The sequence below is a fragment of the Propithecus coquereli genome, unplaced genomic scaffold, assembly GCF_000956105.1.
Source record: "Propithecus coquereli isolate 6110/MARCELLA unplaced genomic scaffold, Pcoq_1.0 Scaffold717, whole genome shotgun sequence".
Lineage (NCBI taxonomy): Eukaryota > Metazoa > Chordata > Mammalia > Primates > Indriidae > Propithecus > Propithecus coquereli.
This window is the reverse complement of record NW_012153252.1, coordinates 454,528-477,220: the sequence shown is the minus strand read 5'-3', so window position 1 is coordinate 477,220 and position 22,693 is coordinate 454,528. Positions and strand designations below refer to the sequence as shown.

Here is a 22,693-nt window from a genome sequence, read left to right as displayed (position 1 = left end):
GAGCTCAAACAATCCGCCCGCCTTGGCCTCCCAGAGTGCTAAGATTACAGTCGTGAGCCACCGTGCCCGGCCAAGACAGTGACTTTTATTGTAAATATAACAGCTGTATTGAGATAGAATTCAAATGCCATGTAGTTCATTCATTTGAAGTGTGCGATTCAGTGGTTTTGGTATATTCACAGATGTGTGCAGTCATCACCACAGTCAATTTTAGAACATATTTATTTATTTTTATTGAGGTAAAATTACATGCCTAATTTGCTAGCTGTACTATTTTTAGGTGTAGAATTCAGTGGTAATAAATGCATGTATATTCCTTACACCTTCTTCTTCTCTCCCTCCCCTCTCCCCTTCCCAGCCTCTGGTAACCTCCATTCCACTCTCTGTCTTCACGAAGTCCTTCTTTTTAGCTCCCACATGGAGTGAGAACATGTGATATTTATCTTTATATATTTGGCTTATTTCACTTAATTTAGTGCCTTCCAGTTCCATCCATCTTGCTATAAATGACAGGATTTCATTCTTTTTGATGGCTGAATAGTATTCCATTGTGTATGTGTATCACATTTTCTTTATCCATTCATCCATTGTTGGGCACTTAGGTTGATTCCATATTTTGGCTATTGTGCATAGTGCTGCAGTAAACACGCGAGCGCAAATATCTCTTTGATATGTAGATTTCCATTCATTTGGATGTATACCCAGTAGTGGGATTGCTGAATGATATGGCTGTTCTATTTTTAGTTTTTTGAGGAACCTCCACACTGTCGTCCATAGTGGCTGTACTGATTTACATTACTACCAAAAGTGTGTGAGGGTTCCCCTTTTTCCACATCCTCACCAGCATCTGCTATTGCTTTTTTGATAAAAGCCATTTTAAGTGGGGTGAGGTGATATCTCACTGTAGTTTTGATCTGCATTTCTCTGATGACTAATAATGTTGAGCATTTTTTCATATACCTGTTGGCCATTTGTATGTCTTCTTTTGAGAAATGTCCATTGAGATCTTTTGCCCATTTTTAATTGGATTTTTTTTATTGACTTATTTGAGCACTTTATTGTGGTTATTAATCCCTCGTCAGATGGATAGTTTGTAAATGTTTTCTCCCCCTCTGTGGGTTGTCTCTTCCTTTTGTTGATTGTTTCCTTTGCTGTCCAGAAGCTTTTCAGCTCGTTGTGATCCCAGTTGTCTATTTTTGCTTTGTTGCCTGTGGTTTTGAGGTCTTACACAAAAAATCTTTGCCTGGATCAATGTCCTGGAGTGTTTCCCTAATGTTTTTTTCTAGTAGTTTCATAGTTTCAGGTCTTAGATTTAAGTCTTTAATCGATTTTGATTTGATTTTTGTATATGGTTAGAGGTGGGCATCTAGTTTCATTCTTCTGCATGTGGATATCCAGTTTTTCCAACACCATTTATTGAAGACACTGTCCTTTCCCCAATGTATGTTCTTGACACCTTTATTGGAAATGAATTGACTGTAAATGTGTGGATTTATTTTGGGGCTTTTTATTGTTACATTGGTCTGTGTGTCTGTTTTTATGCCGGTACTATGCTGTTTTGGTTGCTGTAGCTTTGTAGTAAATTTTGAAGTCAGGTGGTGTGATGCCTCCAGCTTTGTTCTTTTTGCTCAGGGTGGCTTTGGCTATTCAGGATCTTTTGTGCAAGATTCCATATAAATTTTAGGAGGTTTTTGTTTTTTTTTTCCTATTTCTGTGAAAAGAGTGTCATTGGTATTTTGATAAGTATTGCATTGAATCCATAAATTATTTTGGGTAGTTTGTCATTTTAACAATATTAATTCTTCCAATCCATGAGCATGGAATATCTTCTTATTTTTTTATTTTTTTGTGTCCTCTTCAGTTTTTTTCATCGGAATTTCATGATTTTCATTGCATAGATCTTTCACTTCTTTGATTAGATTTATTCCTATGTATTTTATATTTTTTGTAGCTATTGTAAGTGGGATTGCTTTCTTGATTTCTTTTTCAGATTGTTCACTGTTTGTTTATGTAAATACTACTGATTTTTCTACGTTGATTTTGTATCCTGCAACTTTAGTGAATTCGTTTTTCAGTTCTAACAGTTTTTTGGTGAAGTTTTTAAGTTTTTCTAGATATAAGATCATGTTATCTGCGAGTGAGGCAGATTTGACTTCTTCCTTTCCAATTTGGATGCCCTTTATTTCTTTCTCTTGCCTAATTGCTGTGGCCAGGATATATTTATAACTCCCAAAAGAAACGCCATACTCATTCTTCACCTACTCTCAGCCCCTGGCAACCACTGATCTATTTCTGTCACTGTAGATACCTCGTCTGGATGTTTCACATAAATACAGGTTGGATATCCCTAATTTGGAAATCTGAAATGGTTGAAAATCTGAAATTTTTTGAGTACTGACGTGCTCAAAGGAAAAGCTCGTTGGAGCCTTTCAGATTTTTGGATTAGGGATGCTCAACTGGTAAATAGGATGCACATATTCTAAAATCCAAAAAACCCCGAAATTTGAAACTCTTTTGTCCCAAGCTTTTTGGATAAGGGATGCTCAACCTGAAAACTCTGTCAACCTAATAACAAATGGAGAGGCTCTCTAAAGAAAATGCTGTTTATTGGGGAATAGGGCATTGCAGTGGGGACACACATGCAGTAGTAAATTATGTGCATATTCAGGGAGCTAAAGGAAGAAAAAGGTTTTTAAAGGAAAAATGAGGATCACATAATTGTTTTGAAATAATTATCCTTGGCTACGAAGATCAAAAAGGGTGGCACCAGACAGGGATGGACAGGAAGTTCTGGGCCAGTGTCTTCGAAGAAGTATTTTTTGTGTGTAAAGTTGCAATGGCCTTTGCGCAAGGTTGTAGTTTTTGCGGAATCTTTTGTGATAGTTTTTGTTACCAGGCATACATGCGTGAGAACCTTCCCTTCATGGCCTTCTCTGGCTCTGTTTGTCAAGAGTTTTTTTTGATTCTGACAACTTTCACAAATCATACGATATGTGATCTTTGTGTTGTGACTGGCGTCTTCGACTTACCGTGATGTTTCCAGGCTCTTCCCTGCTGTAGCATGCGTCAGGACTTCATTTCTTTGTGTTGCCGCGCACGTTGGCCAGTTGTCTCCTAGCCTGGCCCGCCTTCTGGAGTCGTCAGTGTTTCCTCACCAGGACATCTCAGTGGAGGTTAGATCTGAAAGGCTTAGATTCAGGTTTAATGTTTTGGAAAATATACTTTAGAGATGATGCTGTGTGGTAAGGTTAAATTTATTGTGACGTTTAGCTCCTCATGTGTAGTTTACCAAGAACAGTACTTACTTAAAATAGTTATGACATTACTCTACTCGGGCTGACATAACAAATTACCATAGACTGTGTGGCTTAATCAGTGAGCATTTATTTTTCACAGTTCTGGAGGCTGGAAATCTGAGATCGCGGTACTGGCAGGGTGAGGGCCCTCTTCCTGGCTTGTCATGGTGTCCTCACATGGTGGGAAGGAAGAGAGCAAGCTCTCTGATGTCTTTTCTTATAAGGTGCACCACGAGGGCCCCACCCTCAGGACCTTGTCTAACCCTAATCACCTCCCAAAGTCCCCATCTCCAAATAACGTCACATTGGGGGTGAGGGCTTCACCGTATGAACATTGGAGGAACACAGTTTAGTCCATAGCAGTTACTGTTTGAAAGCCAGTTTTTCCAAAATGTTAGCTTCAGGTTTATATGGTCATGACTGCTCGGGTGTGTAGAGCCACGTGGTGGGAGGTTTCAGGAGAATCATGGCTTCAGTTGAGTTTCTAGATTCTTCATCATGCCTACACTGACAGGTGGTGGAACCATGGCCACGTCAGCTGCTCAGTGTGACACTACTTGAGTGATGATTTTCCTGCCAGTGTCCGTCAGTATCTCTATATGAATAAGAGATTCCAAAATTGTTTAGTGTTCTCATGTCCTTATGGTGCCAGTCTCAGCAAGTGCTTTGGTTGATGGATGTTTAGTGAGTGCTTAACTGGGCAGTTCTGCAGCCTTGTGGATTTTCTAGTCATAACCAAGGTGCTTATAGAAAGAAGGTGAGAGACGGAGAGGGCAGGGGTGAGAGCCGTCCCCAGCCCCTGCCATGGTGGCGGCAGAGCAGGCTGTGGCGCTGCTGGGCACAGCAGGGCCCTTGCTCCACTGGCTGACTGCTCAGGCTGGCGCACACCTAGCGTCGTCTCCCCATGCACAGTGGGCGCTTGGGCATCTTTACTTGAAAATTTCTTTCAGTAGGTGGGAAGTATTGGAATCTCTTGAAAAGAATTCTAGGAGTTGGACTATTTACAAATTTTAGTTAGATAAAGAGTTATTTGACTTGTATTTCTTTTAGGTTTGTCAAAGCAGACTTGGGAACCTTAATTTCTATAGATTTTATGATTTCTAGAAATTATCTAGGTATTTGTTTATATCTTGCTTTTGACCAAATAGCTTTTTGGGGGGGGTGGAGATGGCAGTAGGAATATCTCTTTTGCGTGTCACTGCTCCTTGCTTCCTTGTTGCGTGTGTGCCGGGTGACCTTACCTTGTCCAAGGCCTGCGCCCTCCATCACAGTCGTAAGATGTGAGTAAGGTCTGGTAATATGTATTTACAGGTCACAAAATTGTGCTACCTATGCATTCCTTTGCACAACTGAGAGATCTCCATTTTGACCCTTCCAATGCCGTGGTCCACGTCGGTGGCATTTTGTCTGTTGAGATAACTGTGTGCAGTCAGATGCCTGTGCCTGTTCACGTGGAGCAGATTGCTGTCAACGTCCACTTCAGCATCGAGAAAAACAGTTACCGGAAGACGGCTGAGTGGCTTACCAAGCACAAGACATCCAATGGGATTATTAACTTCCCAACTGAACCCTCATCTTTCCCTGCATCCCAGAACAGCTTACCTGCACTGGAGTTGTATGAGATGTTTGAGAGAAGCCCTTCTGATAATTCCTTGAACACAACAGGGATTATTTGCAGAAATGTTCACATGCTTCTGAGAAGGCAGGAGAGCAGCTCTTCTCTAGAGACACCCTCAGGGGTGGCCCTGGAAGAAGGGGCCCACATGCTAAGGTGTAGCAACGTGACTCTGGAACCAGGGCCCAACAAGATAACGTTCAGGACTCAGGTATGTGTTCAGATTGGGAAGTTCACTTCCTAATTGACAAAGAAGGGCCATCGAGCTCACAAGGACTGGTCTGAAGTGCGGTGAGAATTGAGACAGAGTCCTCCGTTCTATCAACCCTGTTTTTGTCATTATCCTTAAAGCAAAATATACTGACATTTTATGTTGTATTCGTATAATTTTATGGCAGTTGATAAATTCTGAGCAAAGTTCTTAACATAAATATTTTCAGATTCAATTTGCTTTTTAACTAATTGGATTATTGGATGTAGTTAGCTTTTTCCCCTGTGTATTAAAATACACCCTCGTTGGTTAAAGTGAGATTTCAAAGAAGGTGGTACACTTTGATGTTAAACCTTGTTTTCCTTTTGTGGCTGCCTGGATGTCAAAACCATTGCTTCTGACCCACTCTGACATAAATTTTCCTCTGATGCAGCATAGCATGTACGTCCCACTAGTTCAAGAGGATTTGGCCTGTGGAAAGTACAGCCGTCTGCCACCTGTGTTTTTGGTCTATTCTTACAGCAGGTCTTAAATCTCATGCTGAATGTCTCCACTAAATACCCTTCAAAGAAAATGCCACAAATAAAGTTCATTAAGTTGAAAATACCTCGTTAGGAGTGTAAAGTCAAATTTAAGCGTCGGTTACTCAGAGAATCATAGATTGAGAGATTCTGAGGGCCTTTTTGAGCAGCCCAAGTGCAGGCACACGAGCAGGAGGTGCAGGAGGGAGATATACAGCCATTCTGTGTTGCAGGGAGATCATGGCGCAGCTCTGCCTTAGGAGGCTCCTAATTGTGTGACATCTTTTCAAATGCCTGATTCTGACCCTAGGCCAGGGAGCCGGGGACGTACACGCTCAGGCAGCTGTGTGCCTCCGTGGGCCCCGTGTGCTTTGTCCTTCCTCACATCTACCCGGTCGTGCAGTACGACGTGTACTCTCAGGAGCCCCAGCTGCACGTGGAGCCTCTGGCCGGTGAGTGCAGTCCCTGGCCACAGTGGCGGTGGTCTTAGAGGACTTTCTAAAATGTTCTAGTGGTTTTTAGTTGTGTTTGCCTTTAAGAGCCATTTTGGGTAACTTAATGGAAATTTTGCCTGGGAAATTGACTGACTAAGCCTCTTTTGTTCCTCTGAATACTTGCTTTACTATAGTTGTTTTCGTGTTTAATAAATACGGTGTATCCAAAAAGAAGAAAAATAGAGAAATTAGCTGTGAGAGTAGAAAAAGGAAACTCAGAAGTATTTTTTCTGTTCTTTCACGCAACACAACAATCAACACAGTCTGTGATCGAATGTGCGGGGATTTCTCCCGCCGGCAAGCAAGTGATCAGTTCTGCAGTGGACACCAGCTGGGTGTCCTCCAGTCAGTTCCGACACAGTCTACTTGGAGGTAGTGTCGGATCCCACAGGCTGGGGACTCAGTCCCACAGTCCGTCCCTCCCCGCAGTACCAATGCCAAGCCCCAGGTTGTTTTGCCTGTGCTTCTGATGAGCTAGAAATTGGGGTTCCCACAACCCCCTCCTTGAGTTTGATTAATTTGCTAGAGTGGCGCACAGTACACAGGGAAGCGTATTTACTGATATATTATATTATATTATGTTGTAAAGGATACAGATGAAGAGATGCATAGAGCACAGTGTGGGGGAAGGGATCGGAGCTTCCATGCCCTCCCTGAGCAAGCCACCCTCCAGGAACCTCCATCCCTGATCATGTGCTCAGCTAGCTGGAAGCTTTCCACATACCGTCCTCTTGGGCCTTCTGTGAGACTTCATTACGTAGGCATGATTGATTAAACCGTTGGTCCTTGGTGATCCAGCCCCTCTCCCCTTCCCTGGAGATTCCACGGTGGGTGGGCTGAATGCCTTAACCATCTAGTCCTACCTTGGTCTTTCCTCTGACCAGCCCCCATCCTGAAGCAACCAGTCAGCTCATTAGCATACAAAAAGACATGACTGTAGAGATCCTAAGGATTTTAGGGTTAGTGTGGCAGGAAATGGGGTTGAAGACCAAATACATGTTTTACAGTATCACATTAACCAAGTATCAGCTAATGTCTGCTGCAGAGAGTTTAATAAATACATATAATTTCTTGCTTAGAGGTCCATTTCAAAATCTAAATACTAGGTTTAGTTATTCTTCTCAGATTGGAAGTGTTTCCATGAGAGTGTCCATTAGACTTGACCTTCAGGCATGGCATTTGGGAAATTCAAAGCTGCTGTCCTTTCTGATGAGTTCTGAGGTTAGGAGGAATCAGTGCAAACAATGATTGAAGACCACGTGGCAATTAGACACTAACGAGTGGATGTCTGAGTTGTTTAGGTTGGGAATGATGTGTGTACTTGCTTGTTTCTTCCATTTGGGGAAAAAAGTCCAGAAAAGCATTTTTTTCTACTTAATCTCCCCATTCTCCCTATTTTTCTGCATCCAAACTTCCCCCTGGCCACCAGGAAAGGCCCTAAGATGCTGACACAGCAGTCAGTCTCTCAGATGATCCTTCCGTTGGAGGACGTTTGTGACAAAAGCAGGACTCAGCTGAGTGCGACCTGCCCTTCTGGCAACTGCAGTGCTGCGCTCGCGCCCTGTCCCTGCCCCCTCGGATTCTCAGAAACCTCAGCCCGTTCCCGCCCCTCCATGTCTGTCTGGGAGTAAGGGGGGGCCGTCCCTATTGTGGATGGCTTCTGAACCAAGGAGCCTGCAGCCTGAACTGAACAGGCCCGAGGAAACCCCGAGTGCACCAGCACTTTGGAGTCTCCTTTCAGTCCTGTCTTAAGCCTCGGTATCTGATCCTCTCTCACTCACTTATCGGCAAGTAAATCTTGTGACCCTAAGAGACATAGTTGCCATCATAATCCCTAGTTCTCTAAACCAGGGTGAGGATGAGACCCCCTCGACTCATAGAGTACTTTCGTTCCCAGTAAGGTTCCCCCTCAACCCTGCGGGACACATCGTTGAGATTAAAAGTTAGGGCAAAGGGAATGGAATTGAGCGAATTCATGTAGTATCCAAAATGAACAAATCTTTTTGTTGTAAAAGAAACAGAGTACCCCTGAACCTTGCAGTAGGCACTGAATTACTGTTAATATTTCTGGTTGGTAGTGATGCTAATTGCTGTCTTTTTCCCTTTAGATAGCCTTTTGGCAGGTATTCCTCAGAAGGTCAAGTTCACTGTCACTACTGGCCATTATACAATAAAAAATGGGGACAGCCTCCAACTGAGCAACGCGGAAGCCATGCTCATTCTGTGTCAGGCAGAGAACAGAGCCGTGATCTATTCTAACACAAGAGGTAAGGCACCAGCCTCCTGGTCGTGAGGCAGTAGCATAGGAGGACCCTCGGCTTTGTCACACACTGTGAGGGTGTTAAAATGAGCCTGGTGTTGCTGCCTGCCACCTGTGAGCGTGGCCTAACACCTCTCTGTGCCCTGTGCTGTCCTCCGGTGGTGTCTGGAGTCAGGTTTTGTGCGCACCCTGGGGCCTGGCGCCTGGGCTGGCTGTTTCCCTCAAGGGGAGTGGACAGGGAGTGGTGTACCGCCGAGTGGCCAGGCGGTGCTGCTCTGGCTAAGGACATGGGGAGCCCTGTCACTGGTGGGCCCCTGCTCCGTGCCTGATGCCCCACCAGCCTCTGTCCACCCCGCCCCACTCCACTGGTTGGAAGCCCTGGAAAACTTGCATTGCCCCCCAGTCCCTGGCCACGAGGAATGGAAAGACCCTGCTCCCTTTCTGGGGGCTGTTGATCTGCTGATGGTGTACAGTGGGAGGGGGGACATCTGCAGGCACACGTAGGACATGGGTGGGCCACGTGGGGAGTGCCCTTGCGCTATCTTCAGATCGAGTGCAGTGACAGCTGTCTGGGCTCTGCCCGCTGTGCTGTGGCTCTCGGTCCTGAGGGTTCGTTCCTGGGTTTTCCTGCCTTTGCCTCCACCGTAGTCCTTCCACGTGCAGAGGAGCAGGGGGAGTTCGGCTGCAACCCCGCTGCTGGGCCCATCGCCTGCTAGAAGTGAACGGAAAAATGAAACAGAGGGAACATGTTTGCAGTGACTTTTTCTGTCTTTCGTAGAACAGTCTTCCAACGCATTTCTCCGAATTCAGTCCTCCGACAAGGTCACAAGCATCAGTCTGCCCGTGGTGCCTGCATATCACATGATTGAATTTGAACTGGAAGTTCTCTCTTCACCTTCAGCCCCAGCACCCAGAGGGGAGAGTGACCTTCTGGGGATGCTGGAACCCCATTGGAAGCATAAGGACAAGCAGAAGACTGGCCCCTTCATGGTCACCACAGACCACAAAGTGAGGAGGGGCTGTGGAGTAGCTGGGCCTGCAGTGGCAGCGTCCGCCTGTCCTGCCTGCCGTGAATGGTAGTGCGGCAGAGATGCTGAGCTCCCGAGCATTTGTGCCTTGAATCCCCCTTCTTTGATAAAGGGGGCATCTTGCAGGCACACAGGCAGGCTCTAATGTTCCCAGCCAAGAGGATGGGAAGTTTACCGCAAGAGCTACCATGGTAGCCTAGGTGTGAGGGGAGCTAAATCTGGGCCACTGTCTGTGTGTGCCTGTGAGCAGGCCAGGGGAGTTGTGTGTTGTGGAGTGCTTCAGCTTTTGTCCACTGAAATGTCACATCAGACTTAGCCAGGAAGGAGCTCTGTCATTTTTAGGCGTTGGTGCTGGTGTTTATTGACAGTTATCTGAGAGATACGTGGTTTGGTCTCAGACTGTGTTGCTGGCATTGTGTTCTCTGAGGTGTACCGTGGCTTGTAACAGAGAGAGCAAGTCCAAGGGCGCTTTTGAACAGTCCGGGGCTGCAGTATTTGCCAAGAGCCGTAGGGTAAAAGGGTAAGGAGAACCACGTTTTCACAGCAAAAAATTATCAGACAGGTCCACACCTAAGAATAATGTTTTAATTTTCAGTTCTTGAAGAATTAAAAAATCTCTTCCCCTTATCTCATAAAGAGGTTCCTGAGCAAAGGTGACGCTGGCTGCGGTAGGAGCACTTAGCGCTGAGGCGTGAACGCTCTGCACGTTCATGCGTCCGTGTGGAGTGAGATGATGCTGGGGACCTGCTCCCTGGCCCTTGAGGGAATGGGCAGCTTTGTGCACGTGGCGCCCCCCCGTCGACTGCTTTCCAGTCGCATGTTGGCCTCAGATGGATTCAGTGCTTGGATGGTTCCTCTCACTGTGGATGGTTACTGATTGATTAGTGTCATCTGGGCGTATGTGACTAAGGCACTTTGTCGTAGCCTCCTGCACATTAAAACACGTCTGGCATCACAGCCCCACGTGTGTGGGAACAGGAGGTGGGTTTGTTGCTTTTGAAGGTACCTGTGCTCTGTAGCCATGGAGACCCTTCTGGTGACCTGTGGACATTCTGCCAGTTCTGCGTCTGTTTTTCTGTGAACATAGCTTCCTGCTTCTGGTTTGTGCGTGTGTATGTTTGATAGGGTTTTGCTTTCTGAACAATGAGTGGTGAAGCCACAGTAACATGTCCAGGGGATGGGCAGCTGCTGCAGGTGTGGCCGGGTGGTGTGGTGGCTGCACCATCCGTCAGGCAGGTGGTCTGAGCGTGTGTCCTCTGCTTCTTCCTCAGATGTCCATTGACTGCCCGTGGTCCATCTACTCCACCGTCATCGCTCTGACCTTCAGCGTGCCCTTCAGGACCACGCACTCCCTGCTGTCCTCTGGAACACGGTGAGGGAGGTGTGGTGGGCAGGCCCTGGCTTCCTTCCCAGGACTCTCCCAAGTGGAAACTGTTCATGTTCAAAGCTTGGCCTGAGAGATGACTAAGGGTATTTCCTCACACGGCCACGATGCTATCGTCCATCTATAAAAACTCACAGTAATTCCCTGGTGTCCTGTAACGTCCCGTCCATATACAGAATTTTCCAGCTGTCTCAAAAGTGACTCTTCACAGTTGCTTTGTGCGATTCAGGGTCCAAACAAAGTCTCCATTTCACTACTAGATCTCTTTTTGTGCCTCTTTCCCTGTTTTTTTTTTTTTTTTTTTTTTTTTGAAACAGAGTCTCACTCTGTCGCCCTGGCTAGAGTGAGTGCCGTGGCGTCAGCCTAGCTCACAGCAACCTCAAACTCCTGGGCTCAAGCGATCCTTCTGCCTCAGCCTCCTGAGTCGCTGGGACCACAGGCATGTGCCACCATGGCTGGCTAATTTTTTCTGTATATTTTTAGTTATCCAGATCATTTCTTTCTATTTTTAGTAGAGACGGGGTCTCGCTCTTGCTCAGGCTGGTCTTGAACTCCTGAGCTCAAACGATCTGCCCGCTTTGGCCTCCCAGAGAGCTAGGATTACAGGCGTGAGCCACCGCGCCTGGCCTTTCCCTGTTTTTTAAGCCATTGACTTGTTGACACACACAGGTCAGTTGTCCTCTGGAAGTTCTGCCATTCTGGATTTGGCTGGTTGCGTCTTCATGGGTTTAACTAGTTCCCCTGTCCTTGTGTCTCTTGCCAATTGCTAGTTAACCTGTAGAGCAGGCTTTTTCAGCCTCAGCACTGCTGACATCCTGGGCTGGATGGTTCCTGTTGAGGGGCCGTCCTGAGCACTGTAGGGTGTTGGGCAGCACCCTTGGGCTCTCCCACTAGGTCTCAGGAGCACTCCTCACCCCCAGTTGTGACAGCCACAGATGTCTGTAGACAATGTCCAGTGTCCCCTGGTACAGGTCAAATTGTCCCAGTTGAGAACACCTGCACTAGAGACTCGATTAGACTCCGATTCGGTTTTGAACAAGAAAGTTTAGAGGTGGTGTTGAATGCTTCCTGTTTCACTGCGTCGGCAGACCCATGGTGTCTAGTTGTCCCACCCTGGTGATGACCCTAGAGGCTCGGGGTACTGGCCTGGCCTCTCGCCGTCACGTTCGTTCCCTTTTGTTTTCATCCGTTGACGACGGTTGGATAATTTGGAAACACAAATGTCAGAACCACATTCAGAATGGAATATTATACTAGCAGCTCTTTTTCCCTTCAAATCACAGCAAGAGAACTGTAGGTCTTAATGGTTAAAAATATCAGTAATCTCTAAAACAATCTGAGGTGCTTTATTAAGGAATTATTTTTTAAAACTCTGCCTGTAACGGTAATTAAGGTGAGCCCTGCAGTTTTTCAACAAGTAATCATTACTTTTTGTGATGGAGAGTAATCACTGCTCCCTCCTACATAATTCATCGCAGTCTAGCATGTGTTTAGCATGATCAGTTATAATCATTTAATAATCCTGTGTCAGAAACAGAATAGTTTTGATTTCCCACAGAAACAGCTTGTTTAAGAAGATTTGCTGTTTTCATGTGAAATCAAAAGTAGAAACGTCTGCAACAGCTGACTCGTATTTTGCCTTGTCACTTTTTTGATTCCCATTAGAGAGGGTCTCCTTAACATAGCTAAAATATATTTAATAAAGTTTTAAAATGTCAAAATCACATTTCTTGTTTTTCTGCTTTAGGAAATATGTTCAAGTTTGTGTCCAGAATTTGTCAGAACTTGACTTTCAGCTGTCAGATAGTAACCTTGTCGATACTGGGGATGGCACCGACCTGCAGCTAATACCACTGAACACGCAATCCCAGCAGGTAACCACTTTCTAGACCCGAGCATCAGCTTCTCAACAGAGAACTGGAGGGTAAGGTGTAGTAGCCGTAGTGTTTTGATGAAAGTGACACAGTGTGTTTTGAGACTTAGCCTTTAGATACAGAGAACAGTCTCACTGCCAGTCAGCAAAAGCTCCTGTATCAATACCTGTAAGACTGCTCTCACGCTAGAGCAGTGCTTGCTGCGACACGCGCGTTCCTGTTTGACTTGTGGAGTACGTGGGCTTATTGTGGGCTGAGTGGCAGGATGGATTAGGAAATAGATTGATACCTATGTTTTTAGAATTAGATCTTAAACTTTTCCTACTCTATGCATAAATTTATGCAAATACAAGCTTGTGTTTGAATCTGCTGTTGGTTGCATGGACACCATCACTCATAGGAAATGGAGACTGGTCCGTTCTGCCTATAATTAAATGCCTGCCTGTGCCAAAAGGAAGAACTCTTGTGTTGGTGGAGCTTTGTAAGGAGTCATGTTCATGGCCATGCTGCCTGGCTCAATCCCGACCTTGGTTTTTGTGTCTGTTTTTCACGTGTGTTTTTAGATAGTAAATCCTGAGTCAAAGAAGATCAAAGGTTTTCTTAATCGACACTTATGTCTTTAGCATTTTCAAAGGATTTTTCCCCACCAGTACTTGACTACTTTCAAATCTAACCTGATCCTGCCACTATATTTATAGGTGTGGACTTTATGTGTCTCAGTGGTGTTTGGTCCATATGTTAGGTTGTGCTAGTTCCTAAATTAACTTAATGTTAAATATAAAATGATTGGCATGGATGTAAAGACGCCCTGTCTATCGATCTGTCTGTTTATCTATCTATGTATATATCTACCTGAGACAGAGTCTCACTCTGTTGCCCTGGCTAGAGTGCCGTGGCGTCATCACAGCTCACAGCAACCTCAACTCCTGGGCTCAAGTGATCCTCCTGCCTCGGCCTCCTGAGTAGCTGGGACTATAGGTGTGCACCACCATGCCTGGCTAATTTTTTTTTTTTTTTTTAATTTTCATAGAGATGGGATCTTGCTGTTGCCCTGCTGGTCTCAAACTCCTGGCCTCAAGCAGTCCTCCCACCTCTGCCTCCCAAAGTGCTGGGATTATAGGTGTGAGCCACCACACCTGGATAAGATGTACTTTTTAATTGGTTGATGACATTTTCCCCTGTTTTGGAGATGTATGGGATATTCCATATGTAAATTAATAAATATTCTTTAAGCTTCTTTTTTATGATCCCCTGTGCTGTGAAGCTTATGGAATCATAACAAATTAAAACCTTTATACCAGTTTTGTGCAGTCTTCTGCCTGAGCAGGGCCAGGCAGGAGGAGCCAGGGTGGTGGTGAGCACTGCAGGACAGCAGGGCAGCGCGGTCGGGGATACCTCCGTCCTGCCTTCCCTTTGCATGAAGTGTGCTGTTTCGCTGCAGCGTTTGTTTCATCTCCGAGGTTTGTGGTACTGTGTGTACAATGACAGCCACTCTCTTTGCAGCGTATCTACAGCAAGCAGTCAGTGTTCTTTGTGTGGGAGTTGAAGTGGACGCAGGAGCCCCCACCTTCTCTGCATTGCTGGTTCTCCGTGGGATTCTCCCCAGCTTCTGAAGAACGGCTGTCTGTCTCCTTAAAGCCATATACTTATGAATTTCGAGTGGAAAATTTTTTTGTACGTAATGTATTATTTTTGGGAGGGTCTGGGGTGGAAAATGAAAGATGGCATCATACTCTTTATTGTCTGAACCATCAAATAGACAAATTCTGTCAATATAATGAAGCAGCAGCTCAGGGAAACTACTTAGTTCTTGGGGTAGTTGAATCATTGGTCCTTCTCAGGTGACATACCTGAGACGCCTGCACTCTTCGTGGCATGTCTAAGATGAGTGTTTGGCATTCGGAAAGCCCAAAGACTCCTTTGCTCTTCTTCCTTTTCTTTTTCGTACGCTGACTTAGCAACTTCCTGGAAATATTTCTTAGGGTCGTTTCCTCTTGATCATTATGGATACAGTTAGTTTTTGTGTTTCTTTAGAGAGATTATTTGATTTAGTGTTGTGTAATTTTGAGATATTTCCTTTTTTTCTCTTTACTACTTAAAATTGTCAGTGTTTTACTTGAGGTGTTTGTAGTTTTTGATATTAGTAGTTTTCTTCTCTGCCTTCTTCCAACTAAAACAGACTAATTGTTTTGACCTTCATGTTTTATTTAACTATCCTTATTAGCCTTAGAGTGTTAAACTTACTTACCAGCATAATTTATCTTTTTGTAGCATAAACAGATGCCTTTTTGTTGTGTTAATGGCTGCTGACCATTAAATCATTAGTATATTAAAGAATCTGCATAAGTGTAATCTGTTTGCTTATTGCAGATGATTATTGCCAGTTGGCAGATTTCACTGTTGTTACTTTTCTATCTTAATTTGGAGAGGTAGAAAAAAAGTTTGGAAACAATTTCCCTTTAGAACTGTGTAAGCTGAGTAAAGGGCCAGAGAAAAATACTTGGTGGATTGTTCTTTTCAAAGTTAGTATTCTGAGGCTCTGAAATATACATAGCACTTGAAAAAATTTTTTTTAAATTATTATGGGTACATAATAGTACACATGGTGTTCTGATAGAGGCATACAATGTGAATGAATCCAATCAGGATAATAGTCCTCACTCCCTCCTCCCCTCCACCCTAGACAACCACTCATCTATAGACAAACATGTCTCCATGGGTTTGCTTGTTCCGACCATTTCATGTAAAAGAAATCATATTATACGTGATGTTTTCGTTACTGGCTTCTTTTACTTAGCATGGTGTTCTTAAGGTTCATCTATTTTGTAGCATCTATCAGTACTTCATTCCTTTGCGTGACTGAATAGTATTCCATTGTGTGGATACGCCACGTTTTGTTTATCTATTTATCAGTGCCACTAATCCGAATTGTTTCCACTTTGGGGCTATTATGAATGATGACACTATGAAAAAAATGTACATACAAGTTTTTATGTGGACATGTGTATTCAACTCTCTTGGGTAAGTACCTAAGAGTGGAATTGCTGGGTCATATGGTAACTCTGTGGTTACCTTTTTGAGAAACTGCCAGACTGTTTTTCCAAGAGGCCACACCACTTCACATTCCCGCCATAGCATAGTGGGTTCCAGTTGGAACGGAGAGAGTTCCAATTTCTGTACATCGTCGCCAACACTTGTTTCTGCTGTCTTTCTGATCACTGCAGTCCCGGGGGCTGTGAAGTGGGATCCCTGGCTTTGGTTTGCATTTCTGTCATGGCTAGTGATGGTTGAATATCTTTTATGTGCTTATTGACCTTTTGTGTGTCTTCTTTGGAAGGATGTCTATTCACATCTTTTGCCCATTTTAAATAGGGTTATTTGTCTTTTTATTATTGAATTGTAAGTTCTTTATATATTCTGGATACGAGTTCCTTATATATGATTTGCAGATATCTTCTCCCATTCTGTGAGTTGTCTTTTTAGTTTCTTGATGGTATCTTTTGAAGCACAAAAGTTTTCAATTTTGGTGAAGTCCAATTTCCGTCTCTCTTTTGTGGCTTCAATTATTGGTTTTGGATCTAAGAAATCATCACTTAATCCCAGGTCAAAAAGATTTCCTCCCGCGTTTTCTTCTAAGATGCTCATAGCTTCAGCACTTGCATCCAGGTCTGCGGTGCCCTCTGCGTCAGTCTGTGTGTGGGGAGAGTGGGGTCCTCGCTCGCCTCCTGCTGTGGCTTGTCGCCGTCCCTGTGCTGCTTTGTCCCTCGATGGTCTAGGCACCCTCGTTGGAGGTCAGTCGTTCACAAACGTTAGAGTTTTTGTCTGAAGATTCTTGTTATTTCTGGTCACTGTACCTGTGGCCCCGACAGCTGCTGTCAGGTGAGGGCGCCCACTGCTGCCCTGTGGTGCAGCGCCTTCCCTCAGCCGCCCCTCCCCAAGCGCAGGCAGAGGCAGTGTCCGAGGGCGCGCACTCCCGAGCAGACTCCTCCACACACTAATGCTGACCCTGCACTGGTGCTTTTGCGGGGCTCAGGCATCCCAGCTGCTCCCTCTGGGAGCTGCCGGAGTGGAGGCGATGTCTCAGAGAGCTGCAGCTGAGTCGCCACTCTTCGCGGTCACTTTTCTCCTTCCTCTCGCTGCCCCTGCTTCAGCTCCCCTAGGGCCTGAAGGGTGCCGCTCCAGGCAGATGGCAGGCACACACGGGCATCTGCGTATTCGGGCATCCTCTGTGCCCTGGAAAATCCCAGCGTGGCCCCTTTTCAGATTGGTGCAAGTTTGTACCATCTCGGAACAGTTTTAATTGGGAATTTGATAGGAAAATCGCCTAGAAAGGACTATTGGTTAGCTCTGTTAACGCCTGGAAGAATGTTTTATTTTGGCATCAGGCTTTGGAAAAACGCTTTATATTCGGAAATCTCTTACTTGAACATTTTACAATACCAGCAGAACACTTTTAAATCAAGTTGTGCTGTAATCGTTTTATAGGTGTGTGAAATGGAAGAGTGCTGAGTTTAGAAGTGAAACTGCTGGCGTGTGGTGGGTGAGCCCTGTTCAGGCTGTGCGGCGGCAGGTGGTCTGAGCTTTGCTGGTTGTGGTGGTGGTGAAGGCAGCATGTGTGAGGAGCCACTGAGCGTAGAGTGACGATGGAGAGGGAGACGCGGAGAGAGAGGTTGTGGACTGAATCGGGTGACACCAAGGAATTCATGTTAATTTTGCTAGTTGTGGTAATGGCACTGTGTTTGGGTAAGAAAATGTCCGTGTTTTTCGCAGTGCATACTGAAGTTATGGGCTGAAATGGCAGGTTGTCTCAAGTTTGCTTTGAGGCACCTCAGGCAGGTACAGCGATGCAGGTCAAAGGTCACTGGAGTGGAGCAGAGTGTCGACAGTCTGGGTCTGGGTCATGGGCTTGTGGAGGTCACCATGCTGGCCATTTTTCTTAAGCTTGAAAGTATCCACAACTTACAAAAAGGTTTTAAGGCCCTAGAGTTGGGCTGCAAGAGCATCGTGTCTGCAGCGGGGTCTTGAGAGCAAGCGGCCACAGTTGCTCTTCTGCCGGCCAGGCTGGCAGATGTCTTTCCTCAGGGCTCCAGGCCTGTGGGCAGCTCCGCGTTTGCCTTCTGTTGTGTTTCTTAAGGCTGTTCAGGTACACTTCCTTGGAACTTTTCTCCTCCTCTGCTGCCTAGACCTTGTATACCGTGAAGGCTGAGATACTCCCCCCTCCGGGGACGGAATACTGCAGGACAGGCTCGCTCTGCTCCTTGGAGGTGTCGATCACGCGGCTCTCGGACCTCTTGGAGGTGGATAAGGACGACGCGCTGACAGAATCTGAAGACTATTTCTCGACAAAGCTGATGTATGAAGGTAGGTTAGAGGCTTCTTTTTTCCTACCTTCTGTCATAATCCAGCATTTAAGTGAGCGTTCCCTGCCTTTCACAAATGTAGTGTTCCTTATCTAAAGAGAGATTATTCTCGAGTTAAAAGAGCTTGTTTGATTTAATAGTTTCATTATATAACAAGGTCCTAAGCTCACCAGATGTTGAACTTGGTTATTGTGGAGCGTTTGTACTAGTATTTACCCAGCAATTGCCGGGCTCAGCGCTGAGAATACAGCGGCCCTTAGAGACGCCCTCTCCACCCGGCGCGCGATTCGGGATCTTTCCACTTCTCCTGACCGAAGTTCAAACTCCACTGCGTTGCAGTCAAGGCTTCCGCGGTCGCGCCTCCTGCCCCCGTTCCCTCCAGCCTCCCCACCCACGCATGGGGCCCCCCACATGCCCAGGCTCCCCTCCCTCTCCCACCCTCAGTGCCGGGCTCCCCCTACTTCCCCTTCTCTCCAGGCCCCGTAGCCTGCCTTCTTCAGAGCTCTGTTGCTTCCGCCTGGCGTTCTCGGAGGTTTTGGTTTGGGCACCTTTTATGCTCTAAAATGATTGAGGAGCCAAACATTTATTTATTAATTTACTTTAAAACAACAACAAAAAACCCATTACATGACAGTATTCATGAAAAATAACTTTTTTGCAAAAGTTTTCTTACAAAAAATAATGGAAGGATGACATTGTTTTGTAGTCTCTCAAATCTCTATAATATCTAGCTTAATAGAAGGTATCTGAATTTTCATAGCTAGTTTCTGCATTCAGTCTGAGGTGATAATGTTATATTGGTATAAAGCATATGAAGAAACTCCAGCCTCATAGAGATTTATAGTTGGAAAAGGGAGGACTATTTTAACACCTGTCAGATTATTGCGGACATTGTCCTTTGATACTACACCAAAACTTGATGAGTAGGAGAGTCTAAAGTCACAGGAATGGACCTGTACTCACTGTCGTCGGACCCTGTGGCCTGTCTTGCATTTTGAATGGATCCTTTACCCAGATGTGATTTTGTAATTGGTCATTTGGGTTTCCTGAGTTGTGCAGATCTTCCATATGTGGACATCTTTTATCTGACAATATCCAAAATGCCCATTTGTGAAACTCGTGCTGATCTCTTAGGATGGTCTTTGAGCATTGGGACCCTGTCAGGCTCACAGTGGCAAAGGCAAGTTTTCCAAAATTCTGATTTTTGCTTAAAGTCTCAAATTGCATCATTGGCAACAAGGACCTTGGTTGTTTTCTTTGAAGTGACAGGCACACATCATTCATTTTCAGCAAAATGTCTGCCAGTACCCAGGACTGACTAACATCAGTTTGCCAGTTATTCTTTCCAGAGAAAAGGGTGTTCGTGAGAACGAAGGCTGGTGCAGCCCACAGCACAGAGGACTGCACAGGCGCTTTCCTCGAGCCAGCTGTTACACTGCCGTGGGGACACTCACAGAGAATGTCAAGAAGCGGTGGCTCACGCGTATAATCCCGATGCTTTGGGAGGCTGAGGCAGAAGGATCGCTTTAGGCCAGGAGTTTAAGACCAGCCTGGGCAATATAGCCAGACCCTGTCTCTACCCTAAAAAAAAAAAAAGAAGAAGATGATGATGATGGGTACTACAGGCTAGAAATAACCCACGTGTCCTTTAGCTCAAGAGCGGTTAAACAGACTGGCAGGTCTGCACAGTGGACTCCTACTCAGCATTGAGACAGGATGAGCTCTTGATAAACGTCACGGCGTGGATGGCTCTTGAAGGCCTCATACTAAGTGGAAAAGCCAGTCCTGTCAGGTTGCATTCTGTGTGATTCCATCTCTGTGTGAGTCCTCCAGGTGCCATGCTTATAAAGAAGGAGAGGGGGTCAGTGGTGGATGGTCAGGGTGGGGCTGGGGCAGGCAGCAGGAGGCTGTCTGTGGTGACGGGCAGTTCTGTGCGTGGGCCGTGGTGGTGGTCACAGGCATCTACACGCGTGGCAGGTGCCATTGAGTTACACACAGAGACTTATTACCCCAGTGGCGAGTGCCTGCCACAGCTGGTGACGTCCGGGGGGGGGTGTGGTCTAGTTGATAGTTGTGCCAGTGTCAGCTTCCTGTGTTAGGTGGGATGGCACAGTGGGGGATGCTGGTGATGGGGGACATGTGACCTCTCTACTATTTTTGCAACATCTTGTGAATCTGTAAACATTTAAAAATTTATGGAAAAGATGTATACTCCAGTTGAATTTAATAAAATTAATTTTGACTGCTTCATGAAGGACATTTTTAAGTAAAACCGACTTTCTTGCTATGAGTCCACGGTAGTGAAGAATGTGGTCGACGTCACTGCTCACAGGCTGACTCCTCGGTCCAGCCGCCGTTGTGCCGTCGGCACTCGGAAAGGCAGCGGCGTGAAACCTGCTTCGAGCTCGTGGGTGCCCCGAGGGCCCCGTCGGGAGAACTCTTGCTCCCTTGCCTCCTTCATGACTCTGCTTTGGGCCTCTGTGTGTCCTGGAGTGCCACCTGTCCTCAAAGTCCCCATCCCGACCAGTAGGAAGCCCGCCCTCTGTGACCCTCTTCTCTCCTGCTCATGGCCCTTTGGTCTCACAGGTCCTGGGCTATTGCTGGTGTCCTCATGACAGGAAGCTGTGACCTCTTTGCCAGGTCGCGTGCTTCCTGAGGGCAGGATCCTGTCCTGCTCACTTTCGTTTCTCCAGGGCTGGTCCTAATGAATGCTCACTTGGCATGTGAATTGCCTTGAACTAGACGAAGGTTGTGTGTTAATAATTAGGGTTAGCACTGACACCTGCCGTGTATTAACACGCCCAGTCCAGGGAGTGGTGCTGCACGTTTCACATCCACGTCTCTTTCCCTCCTCTCGAAGCAGCTGCTCCAGGTCGGTGGTGTCACCACGCCTTGGGGTAATCGAGCCTGGAGGCCTTGGGAGGGCTGTCCTGGCGGCGGAGTCGGGATTCAGACCCACAGGTCTTTGGTGACGCCACTTACCAATGCAGCTAGCACGCTGCACCGCCACCTGCTCCTGATTTAACAGCCGAAGTCGCCATGCTTTTGAAAAATTGCACACAAAATTTGCAAGGAGATTTCAAATCAAAATTAAATCATCATTTTTCATTTATTAATTTCGGAGAAAAATGCAGCTTTCCATATGCATCTGACATGACTCAGCCTAAACTGGAACTAATGGAATGTTGGATTAAAAGAAATACGTTTCTTAGTGATTAAAATATACGGGTTTTATCTTAAGGTGCAGTTGCAAGACATTGAGATACATATTTTCCAGTTCTGGGTTCTACACTCTCGAGTGTCTAAGGAGTAGTCACTGATGGTTCTTATTTTGGTGTGACTCCCGAGTGGCCTGTCCTGGGGTAAACAGTGGCTTCCTCTTTGTTGCAGTTGTCGACAATAGTAGCAACTGGGCCGTGTGCGGGAAAAGTTGTGGTGTCATCTCCATGCCAGTGGCTGCTCAGGCCACCCACAGAGTCCACATGGAAGTGATGCCTCTGTTTGCGGGGTACCTCCCGCTGCCCGATGTCAGGCTGTTTAAGTACCTCCCCCACCACTCTGCACACTCCTCTCAGCTGGATGCCGGTAAGGACTTCCTCAGAAAAAGTGTAAGTTCGTTATTTGGGTAGGAGACAGCTTTGGGCGGAGAGGGATAAACCAGAGTCGGAGCAGGCCGAGAAGAGCTTGCTTCGGTGTCTGCAGACTGCTAATGATACCAAAACTGTGTGCCCGTTCGAAGTCCAGGTGCCCACCCTGGAGCTTGAGCCTGTGTGCTGGGATCCGCTGGAAAGGGGCCTCCTCGGTGACGTCTCCTGCACTTTGAGGTGGGCATCCGCGAGGGTTGAGTCTGACGTCCCGTGTGTTTTGCAGACAGCTGGATAGAAAACGACAGCCTGTCGGTGGACAAGCACGGGGACGACCAGCTGGACAGCAGCAGCGTCAAGAGCAGGGGCAGCGCGCACTCGGCCTCCAGCAGCGAACACAAAGGCCTGCCCATGCCCCGCTTGCAGGCGCTGCCGGCCGGCCAGGTCTTCAACTCGAGCTCTGGCACGCAGGTCCTCGTCATCCCCAGCCAAGACGACCACGTCCTAGAAGTCAGTGTCACATGACAGCGCACGGGGGAGCAGACACCACTGCCCGGCTGGGAGTGGGCTCTGAGGACGGTGCCTGGATTCTCCTCTCTCAGGCTCTAGCCAGACTCCCCGTGATCCTGCCGGGCCGCGAGGCCTCAGAGAATGTCATTGCACAGCTGCTCAGCTGAGTTCTCGTTACCTTCGTGTTGTCCGTGATATACGATGACTTACTGTCTCACCCCATCCCCGTGCTGGTGTCCTGCAGTGTTTGCTCAGAGTCCCAGCTCCCTGCTCCTCACTCACTGCTCATAAAAGATTTTTATCCGTGGTCTCTCCACTGAGCAGCCTTCCGCCTGCTGGCTCTTTCCGGAAGCCTCTGTCTTTCAGGTAGACACTCAGCAGGCCTTGCGGTCTTCTTAGAGACACGTGTGTGCCTTTCTGGTCACACGGCTGCCCAATTTCTGGACCAGGGTGGATTTGTGCGTCTCCTAAGGGATAAAACACAATCCTTTACCCCAGATAATCTAGTTGTGCTTTTCTAGAATAACACCCTTTGAGGGCAGGGAGTGGAGGGGGT

The 22,693-nt window shown here is 46.5% G+C and overlaps 1 protein-coding gene across 1 annotated transcript; it reads left to right on the top strand.

Moving 5' to 3' along the window:
* Positions 1–4,604: 4,604 nt before the first annotated feature.
* On the top strand, positions 4,605–22,672 carry TRAPPC10 (trafficking protein particle complex 10). Its single transcript, XM_012661542.1, has 10 exons — positions 4,605–5,122; positions 5,954–6,095; positions 8,246–8,404; positions 9,176–9,405; positions 10,697–10,797; positions 12,557–12,683; positions 14,187–14,357; positions 17,867–18,044; positions 21,434–21,628; positions 21,914–22,672. Exons 1-10 carry the CDS (start codon positions 4,628–4,630, stop codon positions 22,150–22,152), a joined length of 2,037 nt encoding a protein of 678 aa, XP_012516996.1. The 5' UTR covers positions 4,605–4,627; the 3' UTR covers positions 22,153–22,672.
* Positions 22,673–22,693: the final 21 nt, after the last annotated feature.